The sequence below is a fragment of the Osmia lignaria genome, chromosome 13, assembly GCF_051020975.1.
Source record: "Osmia lignaria lignaria isolate PbOS001 chromosome 13, iyOsmLign1, whole genome shotgun sequence".
NCBI lineage: Eukaryota > Metazoa > Arthropoda > Insecta > Hymenoptera > Megachilidae > Osmia > Osmia lignaria.
Genome location: NC_135044.1, coordinates 4,822,805 through 4,845,584, shown reverse-complemented (window position 1 = coordinate 4,845,584; position 22,780 = coordinate 4,822,805). Strand labels below are relative to the sequence as shown.

Genomic DNA, 22,780 nt, shown 5'->3' with positions numbered 1-22,780 from the left:
GCAAGCGGCCGCGTTATCGCGGCGCGGTATCAGGAAGCGCGGAAACAGAAACGAGAAACTAGAAAGTCTTTGTCCCACGACGGTGATAGGAAGCAACGGTGACGTTAGAGGTGGGTATAGGTAAGTGGTGTGCTGGTAGCTGGAAATCCAACGGTGCCGTCGTACGTGTGGGACAGGGGACAGGGGGAAGGCCCAGGGAATAGGTAGGTACGTTTGATAAGGAGACATTAGCGACCCGTATGTGATACCACGCTGGCTGATAAGGCGACACACGACCAACCACACGTTCTCTGTCTCTTGTTCGTTCGCCGTTCCCTCGCTCGTTTTTGACGACAGCATCAGGAAAGTCTCGGGAACTGTCTGTCCTGGCGCAAAGTGGCCCAACCGAACACCACAGTTTCTTACATGGGGATGAAACACGCGATGGACGCGTTCTTAACGGTGTACATTACCATCGTTACTATCTAACTGAAGTAGTAAAACTGTCGTGAACCCGAAAGCTGGCAATTGAATACGAAACGTAGTTCGTGTCAGAAATTGTCTTTACTCTAAATTCGAACTAGGCGATACGAACTGTCCAGAGGTCGAGCTCTTTCTGACCAAAAAGGGGTGATAGGCCGAGGAAAAACTATTGGAAATTTTGTGTGGAGAAGAGGGTAAGGAAAAAGTCTAAGATTTTGGAGGAGGTATTTGAAAGAACTAAATAACGCTTGATTTCTAGAGATTGAAAAATAGGAGTTTCAGGAGTGTCTGACAAAATTTAAGACTTCGATCGTCAACGAGTTAATCAATGCATAAGATGAAATTGAAATCGGAACGCGTTATCAGCGTTCGTAACAGAAATTCAATGAACCTTAGAACGACTGAGCAACCCCCTTCGAGGAAGAAAAATTGTCGGTCCTTGAGCGGTTCCCGGTAAGCAGGTGTGAGAACCTTCGTACTAGAAATATATTATGTACATATACGTAGACGGTATCGTATCGTATGAGCAGATACGTTCCCCTATCGCACCCCTATGTTACCGCGGCTCTTCTCGCCGAGGGTGGCTGACGTCTTTGCAGACCAGAACACGCTCTGATAATTTGGCTAATCTAACAGAAGGGAGACGATTAAGGATCTATACTGGCGGCTTGTTAAAGCTAACGACTCGAAGATTTTCAAAATTACACGAGTCTACGACCGTTGAAAAATAAATCCTTTTCAAGTAGTCGGGGAACGTTTCCAACGCTCTCTTGGAGATCGCCGGAGAAAGACTAAAAGACACGTATGACCGCCGGTTAAGGAGGTGCGTTTTATGCACCCCATATAACACACACGCCTCCGGTTTCCATGGTACGGACAGCAACAGCGACGTTCTTTGATCGGTCATGTATGCGTGCTGCTTCGACCACGTGTCAACGTCTCCGTGGACTCACGGTTCTGTTTAACCAGCCAGAAACACGTGCAAACGAGCCGCAACACCCACGCGAACCCGTTCGCACGTGAAACAGTGGTGGTCCCTGCGTATCTACCAGCCAATCGAGGCGTTCTCGCCTATAATGGCTAGGTGTCCGTTACATCTAGCCGATCACTGCGGCGAAATAATAAAACGCGTCGAACGAGCGTCAATCGTTTAAGAGAAACAGAGAGAGAGAGAGACGACCCTGAGGGATCGACGTATCGTGTACCGGAGGCCGCGTAATTGAATCAATCGACGATTTACTACCGACGAGCTCTGCCGCTGCCCCGAGTGACGATTAATCTCGAGACTCACGCACGTGCTGCAAAATATGCTGTTATTTTCGTGTGGGTATTTATGAAGATACCGATCGTGACCGCGTAATTGAACCTGGTCAAACAGCGGGGGATGATTTTCGATTCTCTGCCAATTTTTTTTTTTAATTGGAACCATCAAAACTTTAGTTAATTTCTATATTTTTCTACGAAATAAACCGACTTAATCGGTCGCTGATACTTTAAGTAGTCGTTCGATCGCCGGATATTTCGCGCAATAGAAGAGAAATAAAGAGATAGATCGGCGAGTAAAGGGGAGCAGAAAGAGGGAGAGAGAGAACGGGAAAGATTTCCTCGGAAGCTTCGATGAGCGACGCGTTATCGCACCGTTTGATAACGTTCATCCTTTGAACAGACGCAGACGTCGGGAGACAGAAGCCGAGAGATCGCCAGTTTCGAACGACGTTTCGTCATCCGTTTCCTCCCCTTACCGCCTGCCGTGTGTCTCGTGACCGTTTGTTTCGCATCCTTCTGCGTTCAACCAGACAGATTTCGATAACGGATGAGATGGTCAGCGAATTTAGCTAGCGATACCAATTTCTAACCCTTCCTTTCCTAAGTATACCCAGTATTTTAATAACTTTTAACCTCGATGATTTCTCGGAAAATAATTTGCAACCCCTTCGGGGAAGGGGTTCGCGTAAAAATATTGTACTTCTTATAATTTATTCATCGAATCCTGACGGATCGAATCGATCGCCGTCAAATTTTTCACCCTGCACTCTTTTTATCGCCAAGCGGACACGTTGCATCCGAGACGAACAACTCCGGCCCGGATGTGGAACAGGGAGAAACAAAGATGAGCAACAATTTTATTTCGAGCTTGACCGTCACGAAAATTGCACGATATTCGCGGTATCGTTCCTATCAGCCGTTATCACTTTCGCCGACGATACGTGTGTAAGCATTTTCGCTGCGCTCTGACGCGCGGAGATCACGACTTATCGGCATGCACACGTTTCTCAACAGCAATCTGGCCGAACGATAAGGCCGATATCTTTTTCCGTAGCGCTCCTCGCTCGCCTCTTTATCCCGGAAGGTGGCCTTCGATGGCGCATAATTGAGCATCGTTTTTCGTTGCAAACCGTCAGACCTTACCCTCCCCTATATCTGGCTACTCAGTATTCCCCGCGCACCGACTAAAACTGCATAATAAACGTAACCAGAAGAAAGAAATGCTCCTGATAAACGCTTATTTACGAGATTCAAAGTCTGCAGAATTTGAACCGCATGGTGGTTTCGATTGTTCTTTTCCTTTTTTAACGCTCCTCGGATCGTTAACCCCGGATTGTTAAAATTAATCAACTTACTCCAAGATTAACCGTGTTTGTTTATATTCGATAAAACAAAATCGGTGTGTTTGAATTATTCGCTTTAAGGAAAATACTCTGCCGGGGCGTTGAATTTGTCCGTCAACGATTCTTCGACTCGTCTTGGAGTTGAAAAGAAACAAACGGAAATCTGTCATCGGTTCGCGGAAAAAGTCGACGCGGTTGGCCACGGGAGGAAGGAGAAAGAAAGAGGCGCCGGCGCCAATATCAGCGCTCGGCAGGATGCTGCTTTTTATAATGGCGGGATGTGGCTCTTTTTGGCCTTTCAGCCTGCTGGCTTTCAGGCCCCTACCAGCAGTGGCAGATAATGAACGAGGCAGCACCCTTGCGCGCCACCGACACCGGCAATTCTCTTCTCTCTATCCTCCCTTTTCGTTCGTCCCATTCTCTCGCGGGCTCTACAACACCGTTTACTTCCTCTTCCGCCCTACCGCCCGGTCCCTACGGCCAACCCTCGGCTCACCTCGACCCACCGTGTCAACAGGTGGCCACGCGGATGCCACCTAACCAACCGGGTCTGCTCGCCTGGCCTCGACTGTCGATTCGATCCACCACGACCTCCTCTACCCACCGTACCGGGTCTGTTGACACCCATCCGCGCCAACACGCTTCCACGCGAACGACACCGCAGGAAAAAGCACGACGGGCAGGAAACGACACTCGCGTGACACGGCACGATGCTAGATACGCGCCACGAGGAAAAGACCTAGGCGCGTTGCAACAGTTTCGTATGGACTTGCGAGCAGACTCGAGTTAGATTTTTAAACGGGTACTCGAGGCGTCGAATACGTTTTAATTTGAAGCTTCCTTCTGTAATCATGCTCAGAAGTTAAGGAAAATGATATCGAACGCGATTTAATTTAAGAGGACTGTCGACGAAGAAAGGAGAATGATAAAATATCGAAGAGGAAAACACAGTCGCTTATAAATACAAGTTTCGCAATGATAAACTTCTACTGTTTCCAATTATTCGATCCATCTTCATTAATTATCAGAAATAAATTACTCCTTAGGAATAATTTGTAAAGGAACAGTGGGAAAATTAGAGGAAAGATAGTAAGATGAAATGTAATGTAGGTAAATTAAAATTCGAGCTCTCTCCATGGTCCGCCATACCTCATCTCTAATAAGCACACGATATTTCTATCATATTCCAATAGGAATGTAATTCAACTTTCTCCTTGTCCGATGCATTAAAAAGCAATATGCGAGCAATAACAGAAGCACATTTCGCACGTCGAAACATCTCGTTGCAGGATAAAGTTCATCGTGTAGAGTTCATCGGTCCGGTTCGACTTTGAGGTACAAAGAGTCGATGATCTTCCGACACGTTCGAATCAAGACTCGACTACGCTCCGTATCGAGTTCAATAAATTCGTGTCAATAAACCTTTCGAATCGACTCGATTAGTAATTGAACCGACCGTACAGAGTTTCTCTGATCGGTAAAACCACCGATCGATCTGGCTCGTTTAGAGACACGAATGGAAAAGAAGGACTTGGATGACAATTTCGAATCTGTCCGATCGAAGAAAGGCTTATCAGAGAGGCTGACACAGATGGATGAAACGTCGCCATCGTCGGATAACGATAAGGTGTTTTTCAAAGTTTCGATGAATGTTTTCACGCGGATTCGCGCAAGAAGTTGCATCGCCGTTCAGATAAGTTGCATCGCGGAATATTGACAGACATCGCATCTTGACTCTTTAATTCGTTTCTTCACGCCCCTCGTCGCCCCCTTGCCTAACGTCTTTCTTTTTCTTTTTCCCTCGCCCACAATCGCGCGCTTCGGCTTTCTCTCTTACACGCTGGAAAGCTTTCACTCCCGTGCCACCATCGTCTCTTCCTCGCTTTCTGCAACGATAATCGCGGCAAGACCGATACCCTCGCGGTGATCTCTGGGACAAGACAACAATGCAATCTGCACCGTCCGGGCGTTCGATCGTTGGAAAACACAGTCTCGTTATCGAATTGCGTTGCTACCAAAGGGCGAACACGAAAAACCGAAAAAAGAACCACGATTTTCTTATCTCCGCTGATCCATTCGACACCGCTGGAAGATCATCGAAATCAGGAAACCCCGTTTTACACTCGTCTCTTGCATACTTTTTCCAAAACACCGCCACGACGAGGGAGAGAACATTTTTCGATGCACCGTTCGCGGTCAACGGTGGAGGAGTTTGTCGAAAAAAAAAGAGAGAGAGAAAGAAAAAACGGTCTACGAGAGAGTTGTTAGCCGTCGATAGGATATCAGTTGATGGTCAGCCGGACGGAGATAGCGGTAATGAGCGACGAGAGGAAAGTTTCCATCGGGCGAATAACCAGTAAAAGGAGTCGCGGCTGAAGGAGAAAGAGAGAGAAGAGGGAGGGAAACCAGGGAGACCGGATGATGGACTGATTACGCTCCACGGCCGAGATAGCAGCTCGATAGAGGAGAACTTCTACGAATTCCAAATTCACTTCCCGAACGTTCAGCGTGGACGCTCGGCGCCGTTCCACGTGATATCACGGACCACGAAACTTTGACTACAAAAATTCCAGATGCTTAATCTCTGTTACAATACCGCGTACGTTATTATAATTAACCACCGGTGGCTAAAAGGTCGGTGCATAAGGGGTAATCGTCGTCGACCCTCGGCTCCGTTCCACCCGATACCCGGAAGTGAAAACTTCCGCTAGAAAAATTGAATCTATTTAACCCAATTCGTAATTAATACAAAAATGAAAAGAAAATAAAATACTTTGTTTCAACGAAACATGGAAAGCACGATCGCTGCACGCGATACCAAGAATAGATAACGATCATTCGGTTTAATCACCGTGTATACCTAGCGTCGTTGAATTTACGGAAGGAACAAAGGAGAACAATGAATCGAAACGACGTTTTGCTGCATTATTAAAGGGAAATGTCGCGATGCTCGTATCGGGGAAGCGAAGAAACGGAGGGAAACGGTATGAAACGATGCGGCGGATTTGAAGTGGTCGCACGGTAAAGGGTTAGACGGGGCGCGTGGACAAACGCGGAATAACAAGAAAAGATCAGGACGAAGGGATGGTAAAAGGATCAAGGGAGATAGAAGTATCCCTGCCGAAAGTTAAAAGGGAATCCATCCATAAATAAGCTCGGCTCTGTACCGGGGGTTTTGCCTTGGCGAGCCGTGCAACGGCCACGGATCAGCGCGCGATCTCCAACGGAATAATAATGCGGGTAAAATAAAACCGCCAGCCTCCCCCTCGGAACACTCAGACAAGCTTACGCACCAGAAAGCTTGAACACGCGTCAACGTTGCCGGCGTACGTGTAACCTGTGCACACGGAGAACCCATATAATACCCCCATAGAGAGATGGGAAGATCAAACACTGAAATTACAGCATTGTGAGCATTCTTCTTGCGGCCACTCTTCTTCTTCTTCTTCTTCTTCTTCTTCTTTCTTCTTCTTCTTCTTCTTCGGCTTCGTCCGTTTCTTGTTCTTCTTCGAGTTTCTGCTCTTACCGATAACGGTCTCTCTTTCTCTCGGCCACACGCGGCCGGCTATGTTTTACTTCTTCGTTCTTTGCCTATCGCCCCTCACCCTCGTTCGCATAAACACACACTTGCCGTGCCTGCATAAGGCTCCCTTTATTATCAAAAGCCGGATCGCGTGCATATTGCATCGGTGCACCGAGAGAAGAGAAAGACCGTTCCATTGCATCTAGTCGTGTACCAACGCCAACTCGTAGCTGTGTAGCCAGCCTCGTTTACTCCTCCTACTTATTCTTCATCTCGGATCCCCTCTTAAAGGATACGATGACGTGTATCGGAGTTGCGGAAGCGTCCGTGAACAAATTCTCTCGCGAATCGCACGATATTGAAAATCTTTTTTTTTCTACCAACACAGTGGACAGTGGATAGATGTAACCGATGCAATTTAATCCTCGGACGGCGGACCATGGAGAGAAGCCCAAATTTGAATTTCGGAAATTTTACACCGTTTCTTTAAGAATTATACTTCAGATTGATACCCTAATCATAAGTTCGAGTCTGTTCGAGGGTTAATGTTAACGAATCAACGTTGAACGGTCCATCTGGTTCGAGGTGGGATATCTCGCAGGCATTCCTTCCCTTATCCGCGACGCAGAGAGGATGCTGACGCGGGCGTTTCTTTCGAGGACCGGTCACTTATGGCGATTTAACGGATTTAACGACCACACCTGCATCGATGCACTCCGGATTCTGCTCTTTTTCCGTGTAGCGAGCAAGCCGACCGATAAGAATCGGGCCGAACACTGTGAGAATCGACGAGGACGAGCTGCTACGAGAGGGCCGAGAGATCGATCGCTCGTCGTGCAGGCCGCGCCGCCAACGACGACGAGCAGGACGTGAAGGAGGAGGAAGAGGACGAGCAAGCAGCGTTTCCATCTCGCGGAATGCATTAAGCCGGACGTCGTCCTCGCGAATGGAACCAAGTGAGCGGCACGCAGACGATTTTTAACCAGATAGCATTCTACCTCCACCTCCTCCTCATCTTCCTCCTCCCCTCCTACTCTTTTACTCTCCCTTTCTCTGTCTCTTTTCCTCCCTCCCGAAGACTCCCGCACATCCGACCAACCGCATCAACCGAATGCATACGAACGAACCTGCGGAAAGAATAAACCCGCCATCCCCCCAGCCATGCATCGAACCGAAAACCTTTGTCTATTTATTCAATTTTCAAAATTGTAACCGGCTTTCGTTTGAAAAACTTAATTAACGTAATTAAGAATGTAACTGTGTACACAATTATCTGAAATAAAAGTTGAAAAATTGATAGTTTCTCGTTTAAAAGAACTGTTTTTGATGACCACCGTGTCGCTTTCGATTAATCCACCCCTACGCGACAAACGTCCGCAGACCTACGGATATCCGTCCGTGAAACATGTGCACCGAGTTTGCCTCGAGGGGGTTCAGAGACAGTTCACGAGGGGGTTGCTCTGTCGAAGAGAAATAAAGAAGGAGAGAATAACCCCAGACGATGGGGAGACTGATAAAACTGCGAATGATAACGCAACCGCCGACCCTCTTGTCCCCCCTCGGTTTGCACCCACCGCACTGGTCCGTCTGTTTCTGACTATCCGCGATAATCTGTCGCCCGGCCGCCGCTGACTCGATTCTCTCGCATGGAAATACATATCATGGAAGAATTTTCGTGTTAAATAAAATTCAGCTAAATCAACGACCGAAAGTAAAGGTTTGAAATACCAAGAAAAGTTCACGGTATAATAGCACGGTCTTTCGATCAATTCGAAACGCGATGCCATATCATCGAGCCAGGTCCCACGATATTCACCGTTGATACGCGGTCTCGCGTCAACACCAATAAACGTAGCGAAACGTCAGGAAAAGGGGGGACCAACGGTAGAACAGTCAGTCCATCGATACGTGTGCTGCTCGCCTTGGCAAGCAAAGCGGCATGATTTTCCCCGGAACGGACACCGGAACGATCCTTATCGACGTATCCCCGCCAGTGAGATCGTAGTCTCGAATCAAAGCGGTTTAGCAACGGTTTACACAGGTACGTACAGCAAACGTGTAAAGGTAAAGCGGTCGCGCAGCGACGTGTGGTGCATCTTCTTACAAGCGACGAGAAGACAGTAGTCCTTTCTCGTGAGAGATTCGCCATCGATAACGAACGAAACCCCGCGAGGTGCATCTACGTATGTACACTACCGTTCACAAGTATTTGAAATTTGGATAATTTGAAAATTTCTATCGGAATTGAAAAATAACAATGCACGATCAACGAATGACTCCATCTCGAAAGGATTAATTAATAGTTAATGAAATTCTGTTTTTCCCTTTGAAACACTACGACGGAGACCTCATGAATAATTAGTATTTTAATTAATTCGGCCTAGAATTTCACGAACGGAGTGGTATAAAATTCTTTCGACTCGGTTTTAGTGTTCGTGTTACATACCAAAGAGTCAGTCACCGTATTCACTTACAATCGGAGACGTTCGTGAGCACACCTTAAGAGAAGAACCGTTCAAACAGCAAAGCGAAACGGCAGTGAAGAGTAAAGAGCGAGAGAGGGAGATGTAAAGAAAAAAGAAAGGAATCGTGGAGCAATAGAAGAGAGAATAGTAGCCGGAGAATAGACGCGAAGCTTGCTTCTCTCTCTCTCTCTCTCTCTGTTAGAGCTAACGCTCTCGACACGCTTGCTAATATCGACGATAAGATCGAGGCTGGTGCATGTCGATGCCGTGGTAGAAAGAAGCGACGAGAAGCGCGAGTGTACGTTTACTCGCGAGCCAACACGGTCGCGGAACGGAGCGGTGAGATCGACGACGTGGGACGCGACGCTGACACCTCTATACAACCGTCCAACGTTCCATCTAATTAACGCCCTGGCCGCGTGCAACAGCCACGTTGTCAAAATAACACGGCGATCGGTCTTGCCGATCGACACTGACACGCACCATTAACGCTTCTATCGGGTTAGATCGATTAGAGGGCTGCTCTGGCCCCCGGAGCGAATCGTTTGCGAAATACCTGATTATCGAACGCCCTTATGCAAATAACCCGCTCCTTTTCTCATGCTTCGACGAACTTGGCAAATCGAATTTGCTTCTACGCCAAACACTTTGGCTAACAGCTTCCTGACCGAGATCTTATTATACTATCTCCGCTTCGGTACGATTATTTCGAGTTGAATATCTTTTTCTCGCGTTACAGGGAAAATATCGATGTCGCACATATGTACAGTTAGCCTTTTCGTTGAATTAAATTCGATAACGATCTGATCGCGAGGTGTTTCCGATACAGCCGTGAAATCGCTGTTGTCCGGACGGTAGGACAATTTGTCTTTTCCTTCTCCTCGAACGAAGCCTAATATCAATTTCTCAGCGAAGACTGATTACGTTGAACCCACGCGATCCGTCTCGTCTGTTTCTCGTTCCCATCCCATCGCATCCCATCCCATCCCATACCGCGACACGTCATTCCAAGGCTCGTCGAACGAGCGGGTGTTCGAAGTGCGAGAACACGTGGGTGGCTACGAGGAGCGCGGACCGCGAAGAGGGGACGGAAAGAGGCGAGAGAGAGGAGTTGAGAAGGAGGAGCCCGGAGACGCGAGAAAGTCGAATAGAGAAGGAGGACATTTAAGAAAAGATCGAGGAGCGGCATCACCTCGTTTCACCTTCTTATCTATGCATCTTCGCGACGGGACACCCTCGTGTGCGTGAGTTCTCGAACGCGGCAAAAAGGAGCGCGGACCGTGTTAGCATCGCGACGCCTTCGCGCCTCCGACGTAAGAAGACTAAACAGACGATTTTAGGATCGATATATCGAGGAAAAACATCAGCTGCGATCGAATCCATCGATGACGCGGACCGATGATTTTATCCTCGATGCAACCTACGAAACCGTGACGCGATTTGTTCTACGCTTTTAATAACAAAACTTCATAGTTAACTCTTGTAATGAGCTAAAGTAACGCCACGACATGACGTACAACAGGCGTCGCGAAGCGAAATACTGAATGCAACAACTGAACTTTCTAACATCTAGCGAGAGTAAAGGAAAGACGAGATAGGAGATCTGAAACAGAGAAGTGAATCGCGTGACGACAATTATCCGTAAGGTTCGCGTTCAAGTACAATGCGACTGACAAGCCTGTACGGCGAACGAGGAAGAACAGCACCGCTGCATCGTCGACGATGAAGAGGGACAGGGAGAGGAGTTTGTAAACCGGCTGTGTGGAAGGTGTTTGCCGAGCAAATACGAGCAGGCAATTAGGTCTCTTCAGACACGGCCTGTGCGCGCGTGCCGTTGTTTGTCCGGCTAAACAAGATATTATTACAGAGCTGCTTGAACACGGAGACGAGCGTAGATCTCACCCCCGGCCTCTCTGTATCGCTTCCAGAAACAAATAAGCGACCTGACGCGTTTACGGTGCTCGTAAACTTTACACCGATCGCCCACGCCGACAGTATCGCGTTGAAACGGTACGATTTTCGCGATAAAATCGCGTCCGAGCTATGCGGTGACACGCGTTTCTGCCTCGAAATTCGAGCAACGTTTCGTCTGAAAATTTCTAATACCGATACGGATGAGAAACTTGGAAGAAACGGGTCATTTTGTTCCCCGACACGAGAGGGAAGTTGTCGCGTATTGTATGGAGATCGGTGGAGCAGGGTAAAGAAAGAGGGACACGGTGTTTGTTCGATCGGACAGCCTTCGCTCGTGGTTTAATTGCCATCGAAAGGTCGTCCTTAATTTCACGTTATCTCGATCGAGAGAATTCGAGGCCGATACCGCGACCAAATGACCGAGGCGCCACTCTTATCTGAAGAGGCACGGATAAGCCCGATGATTGAGGAGGAAAGGAGCACTCGAGATACCTCAGCGTCGGCGAGGAACCAGCAGACTCGGAGGGAAAAAGGTCGAAATTGTTGAGAAATGACACACGCGTCCAAGCATCATCGTTGGAACAGAACGTTCATTGTTCAACAAATTCGATGCTAACGATTATTAAATAAAGAATAATTAAATGTTTCTCTTGTTACACGAAAAAAGAAAGAACCTGAGAAAATACGGTCTTTCGAGGGTTAACACCTACTGATACGTTACTCCTCCTTCGCTGATATCTCATTCCGTGGATCAACGTGTCAGGAATAAAAAGGAAGCCACGTATCGCGGCGAATCGTTCGCGAAATACTCCAGTTGCGAAACCGGGACAATTATCTGATCCGACCGCGAACAACGAAACAACGGCCAAATCGTTCTGGCCGAGATCAGATGCGATCTCTACGTTGCGCCTCCACCCCTCTTCGCCCCCTCGACACGAGAAGAAGAAACTTTCGTTGTTCCGATCAGTTAACGCTAATGAGCGATATATTTGGAAGACTGGCGAAACGGGCCACCGCAACAACCGTCTCGTACGACGTATACACCTTTCCCGAAACGGTACACTTTAATTTCGTCACTCGTCCATGCGTTGCGCTTGGTCAGTCGGCGACAATTTTAATTAATGATTCCGTCTTTTGTAACGGCATTAAAGAGAGAATCGAGCAATTCTGATTTATTATAAAAATTATCAAATTTTCGTAATTAACTCGTCTAATCCAAAAGGAAAGAAGAAGAGTAGTATTTGTAAAGTTGTTCCCAGTATTCGCGAATGGTATGGACGCGATAAATCGAGTTCGGTTTATTTTCCCAACGTATAGATTCTCGTATGCATTCCGTGAACACGTAGCATTCCCTATTACCGTTGTCTCTAGCCTCCTGGCGGCGATTTTTAGGGCCCAGATACCAGACAGATTAGCCTGGCCACGAAGCGTCTGCGTTTTCTCAAGTCTTCAGATAAAACGGACGGCACGAGCAAGGGTAAGCTGCCCGGCTCGTCGTTTCTCGCCTCTGATCGCGATACATGCGTGTATACACGCGAGCGTGGATGCAAAATACTCGTTCGTATTTGCATAACGGGCCAGAAAATTAATTAGCAAAATAATTTTCAAGCCTTCGATAAATCGTGTTTCCAATGAGGAACTTAACCGTTCGAACGGTCGCACAGATGATCTGATTTGTATTTAAAGGCAACGGGCGATATCAGGGGGGAAAGAAAGCGTGCGATAAGGCGCGTACAAACGCAGATACAGCTTATTGTTTCGAAACTGCGAACGAGATTATTCGTATCCACGCGCGTCGCTCGACAGAGAGCTCTGTCGATTAGTCGCGTCGCGATGCTTTTGATCGGCGGATCGTACAAACGTGACGGTCCGCAGGTTAAAATCTCCTATCACTGGCTATCAGCTCATTACGCTAATATTCACTCGGAATGCCATACCGATACCGTATCTCGATCGTGCCTCTTGCGATTTGCACAGAACCTTTTTGCGCTCCGTATCGTGTCCGCGCAAACACGTATACATATACACCGGAGCGTGTATGTATAGGTTGTGGTCGTGCCATTTTTGGAGCTGCCGTTTCGACCATTTCCAATACGAGCACTTTCGTGAAATCATATCCGCAACTGCAATCGCGGCCCCGGCTTATCGGCTCTGATTTCGCTGGAACACGGTGTGTGCCAACCTCCATCGGCGAGTTAAATACTTTCCACTTTCCACGATGCTCTGAAACTCTTTCCCATCGATGATGATTTTTTTTCTTTTTTCTTATTCCGAACGAGATACTTGCACCTCTAGCCCTCGCATTAACACTTCCGACGATAGCGCATATTTCATGGAATCAATGCTTCTAAGCCTCGTTCGAAATTTCTCCCTGTATATGTCGAAAGGAGATTATCGAGCATTTTTCAAACGGCAGCTAATACACGAGGCGATGAACGGAAATAAACTGAAGAATGCTGACGCAAAATGTTACGTATCGAAATCACGAATACGTGACGCAAAACGAACTCGTTCGTACCTCGATTGCCAACGCGTCGACTGGTGAAAATGAAAATGAAAAATTAAAACGAAAATTTCACACTTTCGATGGTACACGATTTTTGAAATATAAACGAACTGCTTCGAATTTCACGGCTATAGTCACCTCCCTAAAAGGGTTGAACAGCGTTAACCGTGAACAAAGAGTTACTTTATTAAACATATAGAATAACCCAGAAACGTTCGAAAAGGAGAAGAGTATCTCGACGCTCTTCAGCTTAACACGAAACACGTGTCGTCCGGATCAGCCGCGTTCCCACCACGAATCTATTAAACCTTATCAAGGGTAGACTATCGAAAAGTTCTCGGAACAAACGGCGCGCAACCGCGTAGCGGATCAGCGGAACAACGATGAGGAGGGAAAAAAGCATAGAAGGGACAAGCGAGGGAGAAGAAAGAAGACCAACTTGTGCCCGGCATCGGGGAGGTACATCGTGGTTATCGGCGTAAAGCCGCGTTTTACACGCGTGTAAAGCTGGTACGAAGAGTGGTTGACACCGAGAGCAGAAGCGAAGGCAGAGGCGAGGCAGCAAAGGGAAGAAGAGTATCCCGGGGTAAAAGAGTAGAGGCAAACAACACATGGATATATACGGTGACGCATACATAGAGAAACGGGATAAGGGAGAGAGAAGGAGAAGTCGCAGACACCATTCCAACGATGCCAGGGCCGTGTCGTAACAGGCTGGAGTGACACCACAATGCGGTGTAGCAATTTGTAGGCTCGCCCTTCGTCCTTCCTCCCCGGTGTCTCCACCACGGCCTCCACCGGCCGCCTGTGCCTCTTCCTCCCGTTGTATTTATGAGCCGAGCCGAGAGAACGCCTGTATCGGTTGCTCTCGCGCGCGGCTAAAGGCAGGAAGGACGATACGAAAGGAGCGTGCAGAGGACCGATGGACGAGCAACGAACAGGACGAACGAGATACCGCGTGGCTAGAGGAAAGAGAGAAAAGCAGGAGAACCCAGGATGAAGCTGAAGAAGGTGGGATCGAGAGAAGAAGGGCCTAACTAGACGAGATCAACGGGCCGATAGTTCGTCTGTTCGTGCGTTGTCTTCGCGACGAAGAAGAAGACACGAGGGGGAGGGCGAAAGACGAAAGAAGGTGGACCGAACCAACGAATCTTGGAGTGAACGAGGAAAACAAGAGGGATAGAGAAGACTCGGAGAGACATCCGCACCGGGTTGGATTCATGCGTTTGCGCGGAATAAGGGACCCGGGTGGAGAAGATAAGGGACGACGCTGATGGTCCTTCTTCTTCTTCTTCTTCTTTTCCTTCTACTCTCTATTTATTCTTCTTGTTCCTGTTAGTTTCTCGGTTCGCTTCTTCCAGCTTTTCTCCTCTTCCCTTTCACGTCACCCGCTCATTGCACACACACCGTCCGGCCGATCGACACTGATAGCCGCAACGACTGTTCGCGGATAACCAACCACAGCCACGGAATTTGCGACTTCGCTTTTGTGCCCTTCGTTCAGGGGGATCGAACCGCGATGAAAGAAGCGTGCCCCTTTGTGGCCGATAGATTCGACCACGAGATTTCGCCAAATCTTCGTTGGTCGAATTGAATTCCTACGGACGACCGACTAGAAACCTCGAGTACGCTCGTAATTAAACGCTCCTCACCGAATCGTTTCTAAATTCGTAGAAGTATTTTGAAAGTAGCGAAGAGAAGATGCGATCTGTTCATTTGTCCAGGGGTTTTATAAGTAATCTTAACCATTTAACAAGAAATCGATGAAAATTCGATTTCGCGACGTATTCGTTTGGATTATCATAAAAAGAAGAGGCAAGGAGAAAAGAAGCGTGCCGTTATCGAGGTGGAAGTATCTAGACGAGCTACAGGTTCGGGTAGAAAAGCGAGAAGGACCCGTGTGGAGAGATAGGCGCGGCCAAAGTATTAGCGCGTCGACAACGATTACAACGAGAACAGAGCCGCGAAAGCGAACAAGATGAGACCAACTACTCCTCCTCCAACCTCGCCAAGATCCTCGGCTCTCCCGACGAAACGAGCCGATGCTTCGCGCAGATATTATTTACGGTGAACACGATTCAATAAAACATTCTATAAAATCATTGGTTATTAATTTGACGGCTGCTCGCGGCAGGGGGTGATTGCTGCCTCTCCACAGGGTACCTTTTATCCCTGGCATCGTCGATTACCGACAAGATACAAACGAGACCCGGCCGCCTCTCGGTCGAACGCGTAGCCACGACCCTTTACCACGCGATCCGATAAATGCGAACGAATACGATACATTTTCAACAGAAAATAATCGAGATCGAGCCAGGCAACCGATGTTTCTGCCTATTGACGCGATGCGTCGCGTCCTTGCCTTTTTCGCTTCATCGATTCTCTTCGAAATAAATCTTCAGAAAATTTCATCGGGTTAAATCCTCGGACGACGGACCATGAAGAGAGACTCAATTTAAATATAATTTTACATTGTTTCTTTAAAAATGATCCTTCTAATATATGAAACACTGTGGTTAAAAATTGTATACATTTTGCAAGTTTCGGTCACGATTGATCCAGGCTTCGCTGTTCAAGGGTTAACTATCGGTGGTGAACGTTTTGAAAGACACCGTTGGCGAAAGGATCGGATTGCAGCGAATCCAGCTAAATCGTTACTAAACTAATGATTTCCTAATCCTTTTACGATCAAGGTATCCCAGCGAATTCCTCGAAGGAGGAATTGGCCAGTAATAAGGGAGCCCGGCGATGATGCGGCGATATCCAAAAAGGTAAAACAGTTTTACTAGATATTCTCGCGAGGATAAAACAAGCCTTCTGTAGCGCGAGGATTTCCCCATTTCCCGTTTGCGACTAAGAAAAAACACGAACTGACTGGATAAAAGAGCCGTCATGTCGATTATCTTCGAATCCCTTATCACCACACTCGCCGCGAACAGCGTGCCTCTTTCGCGAATCAAGTATCTGCTTTTACGAATATTCGCAAACCGCGCAATCGCTCCGAAAAGCGGATTTTTTAGATTCCTTTCGCGACGATAAACGAACAGATAGCTTAATCTTCGAGCCAATCGCGTTATACCGTCGCGAATTTTAAGCGCGTTCGCAGAGCGGGTAAATTTTTTTTTGAAATCATCGATTGTGAGCTCTAGTTATTGTTATTCAACATTTAATTGATACTCTAAAAAATCGAAGGGCCGGTGATCCAAAACGAGGCTCAAGCTGACCACCTTTGCCTCGGCTCCTTATTAACTCAATTACCGGTGCGGCTTCTAATTAGCAGCCAGACGCGTGCTACCCATATTCGCGATAATTACCGAGACGTTAATTCGTTCAAAGAATGAAAAAAATTAACCAGGACAGGCTGGTGGTGTTATACGAAAGCGCGCGCAGATCGGACGTGAAAAACGGTTAATAAACGCGAATCGCATCGTGAAAACGTAAGAGGAGAATAATAAAAAGAAAGACAGCCGGTTCGACGAGTCGTAGCCACGTGAAAGTGGCCGGCGACTTTCGTGATCGCGAACCACGTGATACCCGGGCAGGACACAAGGGCGGCGAGGGACGAAGGATCCCGCCGGAATCGGCACCGCGATCTCGTCTGGCCTCGATCGTTTTACGCTGAGATCGATACGAATTCGTGAGCGGAACCGGCCCGGCTCCGTGAGCCACGATCCACGCGCACCACCATGTTTGTCGATACCATCGACGGGAACCATGGAAGTCAATGGCTTTAATTGGTGACCAAAGCGGCGACAAACAGTGTCGCGAATCGTTGAAAGAGAATTCACGATTACGAGGATATTTGAAACATCCCTTAAAATAAATAATAATTCAAATTTTGTATCGAAGCCGATTTTGCGATATTTTATCAAGAATGTTGCCTTTCCCGCAGAATACTAGAAAGAAAGTTCCGAATTGTCCCGCTAGAGGGCCTTCCGTCATGCCCTACGATTTGTGACGTATGCCTACTCCGATTCCAATAACGCATAAATATTGAAATGAAATGACAGGATGACTAAATTCAATATAGACTTTAAGAAAAATACGTCGATGCACTGAGTACAGTACACTAAATGATTGGTTTTGAAGGAAACTTTCTATTGGTATTGTGCAGAAATGAAATTCAAAGGTTTTTATAACACTGACGTACGCACGCGGTTGAGCGCTTCTGCGTGGTCGACCACGTGATCCGAGAGAACCGAGAAAGGTCAGCTGACAACAACGAACCTATTTGTCGTTATGATACTTTCTCATTAGAGTTTAATTGCACGCCCAAACCCTTTCGTATAATAGGTAAATAATTCCTATCTCATAAATAACTACGAAAGTAGTCGACGAAAGTTCCCGCCAATAGGAGATCGTAGTCGAACGGTGATTGGTCCGCCATCTTGGCAATCGTTTGACACGACAAAAAGGCGGAAAACTGATTGTACGCGTGAAAATTACATGCAACTCGATTTAATCGAGTGAGTTTTTCACGATACGGTAAACGGTGAATTGAAACGCGGTCTGACAAGCAAAGACACCCAATCACCTGTCAAGCAACGTGGCGGCCGGTTAAAAGCACGCCGTCGAGAAACCCGTTTTTCCGGGTATCTCGTTGTGTACGACAAACACCATTTAACACGTATTACGCGACACACGAACATACGGAAAAACGAAAGAAAGCGGTTAATGACGGGATAGAAGAAAAATAGGAAAACACATTGGATACGACTCACGTTTCAGTGGTTTTGGGTTGCTCTGCTTGCGACGTGACATCCTCTGCGTTCTGCCATCACCAAATCAGCATCGACATGCTTGACATCGTTGCAGGTATGAGCGAGTAGACGAAATTTGCCCTTCCCAGGTCGAGGTGATGTCGTTGACATATAACAGATGACACAGCACACGCAACGAAATGAGTGTTAGACGAAACAGGTTGGATACGGGGGACGACAAAGCCAAGACAGGGATTAAAAAGCAAACAACGAACACTTCGCGAGGCACATATAACCGTTTCCCGATCACCGGACAATTCTACGTCACTGACAAACGCTATTTCTCGTTTGAACGGATTCGGACCGTTTCAAGCGTTCTCCTTTTGTCTCCCTCGCCCGCGTTTAGAGCCGGTTTGCGTGTTTATCACGCATAAGAAACGATGAATAACGCGTACACGCACTACCACACCTCTAACCACGGCGGCTGTCAGCGAGCAACTAAACATACGCGAACCAAACACCCCCCACTCCCGTGCCCGCAGCGTGACTCCGCGAAACGGAGTGGGGCTATTGGAGAGTGGGTAGGCTCCGCCCACTACTCGCGCTCTGTTTTCAATAGCGGGAAATTTTAAATGATACTTCTACCGGCTGAAAAATTACTTAACATTCCAGATGGCAGTAGTGTACCGATAGGTAGGACATTGATTTATCCATATTTTAAATTGTAAAAATACAAACATTTGTCAAATATTTAAGAAGGAAATAGTTCATTCTTAAATAATTCTAACATTTGTTGTTCGTTAAACTTTTAACACAACAATTGAATAAGAACATATTTTTAAATAATACATGCTTAACGTTCACGGAAGGATTGTTGTATGCATATAACGCACTTATATTACTAGACTATTATGTTTAAGGAAATTATTTATCTTCTATCTTCTATTATCTCTAGCTTTTTTACGGATGAACTGTTTGATTATATGAGTGGCCGTCATATCGTGTTATGAGTGACCAAATATCATATTATTTTGGAGCAATTAATTCAATAATCTGAAACGTTGTGCAAATCTTATGTTTATATTTTTTAATTTTATATCACTACACAATTTGAAAATAGTTCTACCAGAGCCGTCTGACGATAATCGGAGTAATTGATTATGCAAATAAAAAAATTACTTTTCTCGTAAATGAAGTAACTACTACTGCCATCTGACGGCGAAATAAAACTTAAATTAACATTTCATTAATTCCATGTTTTATTGCTAGATCGCGCAAGCAGTACCATTTTCGGAACGCTTCAAGATCGAAGTATTTTAAATTCTAAGGTCAATAGTATAAACAACCTTGCATTTTTTAGGCTTGTTTCATCTTTGTTAAATGATTGTAGCGTTTCAAAACTATTACTATCATCTATAAATGTCTTGTTATTTTTCTGACGGTCGATATTAAAGCATACTGCATTACTTATTGAAAGTACATAGAACTTTCATACTGACTAAAATTGCTTTTGAACATGTTACCTGTTTTGTCATTGTAATTCGACTATTTCTAACAAATGCTTCATTTACTTCTCACTAAATGCATCAACCCAGTAAGTTTACACTTGTTTACATTATAAGTGTCACATTGCTAAATCCAACCGAATACGTTCATCGTCTTGGGAATCATTTTGTCAAGGTTACCGTTTCCGAACAAAACATTTTTATCTTCCATGTTTGTTTACTAAAAGTATTCCCCTTTCAATGAAATTTTCACGTGGCACCGTTTCTGTTCAAACGTAAACAACTCAAAGACCAATTATTTCCGCCACTGGTGCCGATACGTGCTATTTTTATACCAACCACCAGACCAAATACGGACGATGCATCGAATGTACCCACGATCGAGTCTCAAACGGTTCAGCACAAAGGTTGTGTCCCATTTAAACCAGCATCATTTCGAACCAAGTGTCGTGTTTACACGATACTCTCTGTGAAGGGCTTTGACTCGAATTAATCTTGGACACGCACCGCGTTTACAAAAACGAAATGTTTTCGTACAGAAACTACGCATGGTTTCTAATAGCTTGATTTCATAAAATGAACGCTGGTTGATTCGGAAACGACCGCCAGAACTAAAACGATCGAATTTTAAATGATGCATTCACCGGACGAGATACTTGTAATTCTATTGAAGAGCTACTCGAAGGTCGAGCAAAGGAAGAGACACCGATCAACGAAGAAAGGAGTATAGAAAAGAGAAGAAGATGGCCATAGGAAGGAACGAACAGGTATTATGTGTTTTAGTATTACAATAACGTAACCGAATTGAAAAACAGCATATGTATTCCAATCATCCAGCCGTCGAACGATCGTCATTTTTCATGGACGATAATACTTTTTCTGAAATTAATAGTCGTTGAATAATTTAGCATCGCGGTACTGGTGCAACAAAAACACCGATGACGTAGCGAGCCCCTGAATGAAGTCACTCGATGGATGCGCGTGTTTGCGGACGAGCCTTCGGCGACCACACAAACCACAGAAGGAAATTTCGATAGTTTATTGTGTACGACACACATTTTCAATTATTTATTAACGACCATAACTATTCGCACACCAGTGGAAAGTCATTAACTGTAAATCCTTGAATTTCTGTAATCGTTTTCAATTTTCTGTTTAACTACAGTTTGTTGGTTCGACTGCAAGGACTCTCAACGGGTTATCGTGGATTAAACATTTATTTTTTCCCTATGTCGTTCAGTCTGCGCCGCAGGCAGTAACTGATAAAATCTAATCAGATAAACGTTAAAATTGAATAGAAAAATGGAAAGAGGAGAGTTCAAGGGACCTTCCTTGTGTTACACCACCGGCTGAAAATAGCGAAACGATCGGGCTACCGAGTTACTATCGCTTGGTACGATGCTTTAACAACAGAACTACCAAATCCTTGTGTACATTCGTGCAGCACTCGTAATAATTAGAAAATCCTTGATAAATTAAAAATTATAACAAATATTATCTCTGACGAAGTTGCTTAGTTATTTCCTCTCATGCGTCAATGGTGTGTTTTCTACCCCCTGAACGTGCCCTTTTTCCTGTCTTTGTTCGATGCAGGTTTAAAATGTGGTTAAGCGTTCAGACACATTGATACTTGGTCTTATTAATTAGCATTGCGAAAGGGTACGGACACGGTATAAGACGAAGACCGACAAGGTCGATTGTTCGGCCTCCAGGCCCTCGACGAGGGAAAGCAAATGGAGAACAAAGGTGTACAGAGATATTATCTAAACTTTTCATTTGATAAAAATTTGACAAAGTTTTGTTTTATCGTCCTGGATTTTCCTTGCCTGTCGTGTGTACCCGTTTTAAAAACAAAGTCAACGACACTTTTGCGGAGTTAACACGAAGCTACCGATAAAGAGAACAGAAGCGACACACACTCGTTCGCTGATCACGAGTTCGAGGAATGACTCTGTTCTCATCTGTCGTGAACATTCGTAGCCTTTGAATTTCTTAAAATCGGCGAGACGCGTGCTGCTTACGAGAATCGATATGCAAGTTAATTAAAGAACGTGGAATTATTTAAAGCAACGGCCATGCGATGCATCCGTCGGGCACCGATAATGAAACAAGGAAAGAACGGGTATATTTCATGATACGAGGACGTTCGTTACGAAAGAAACGATCCAGCGTGCCTCTAATTTCTTGCCACTTCGTGCCTTCGTGATAACGACGTAGATGATTAATAAAGCGAACATTGAATTTTCTAAACGTTTCACCAATATCGCTACCACAATTCCGAAAGATACTAGAGACGATCATCTTGCCGGAGAGATTCCGAGACGAAGGAAGAAGAATTTACATAGTAATATTCCATGCGATTGCTCGGTACGTGATAAGAGGCACGTTCAAAAAAATAAAAAATACAGATAAGGAACCAATGGATATACGTAGAAAGTCGTACAGAAGGCGAGCCAAACAATTCTCTCGTTCTTACACATTCACCTGTGTGTACAGAATGCAACAACCTACTGGGACGAAATTAAAACCGGTCGAACGATCTTGTTTGTTTCCTTAGTCTGATAGGTTCGACAAACCAGCCGACTCCTTAATGAATCGTCGCTAATCGAGTTGCATACACATTGATAAGAACGCGCAGTTATAAATCGCCCTCTACTGTACGCGATTAGGTAACAACGTGCCACGGAATGCTCCATTTTCAAAGCCGATTAATGACGTGGAATGTTTTTTTCAACGGCTTCAACCTCGTGTACCACGAATTTGCATCGGGACTAAATAAGCTTCTTAACAGGTTGACGCGATCGATCATTATAATTTTACGTTCCTTTGTTAAAACTCAGACCGTACGCCGTGGAGTTATTATTTTTCAAAGCGTAATTCGCACGTGAACGAATATACCAGAATGTACGTACAATGCGTATACGTAGGTTGTAAGTCGACGAAGGCCGTGAAGAAATCTCGAAATCTAACGAGAGATGGTATTTAGAACGAGGAAACAACGATTCCCGCGATAGGCGCGTCTTCAAGGTGGAAAGCACAGTCGACCGCTGTCTAACTGATGATTAGATGAATGACGCGTAATAAACATTAGTTGTC

General features: G+C 45.8%; 1 protein-coding gene across 1 annotated transcript in view; it reads right to left on the bottom strand.

Moving 5' to 3' along the window:
• ush (Zinc finger protein ush) overlaps positions 1-18,693 on the bottom strand; it is a 116,501-nt gene extending 97,808 nt beyond the window's left edge. The window contains exon 1 of the mRNA XM_034320666.2: positions 18,201-18,693. Coding sequence (XP_034176557.1) covers positions 18,201-18,240 — 40 coding nt within the window. The 5' untranslated portion in view covers positions 18,241-18,693. The remainder of the gene's footprint in view (positions 1-18,200) is intronic.
• Between the last annotated feature and the right edge of the window lie 4,087 nt (positions 18,694-22,780).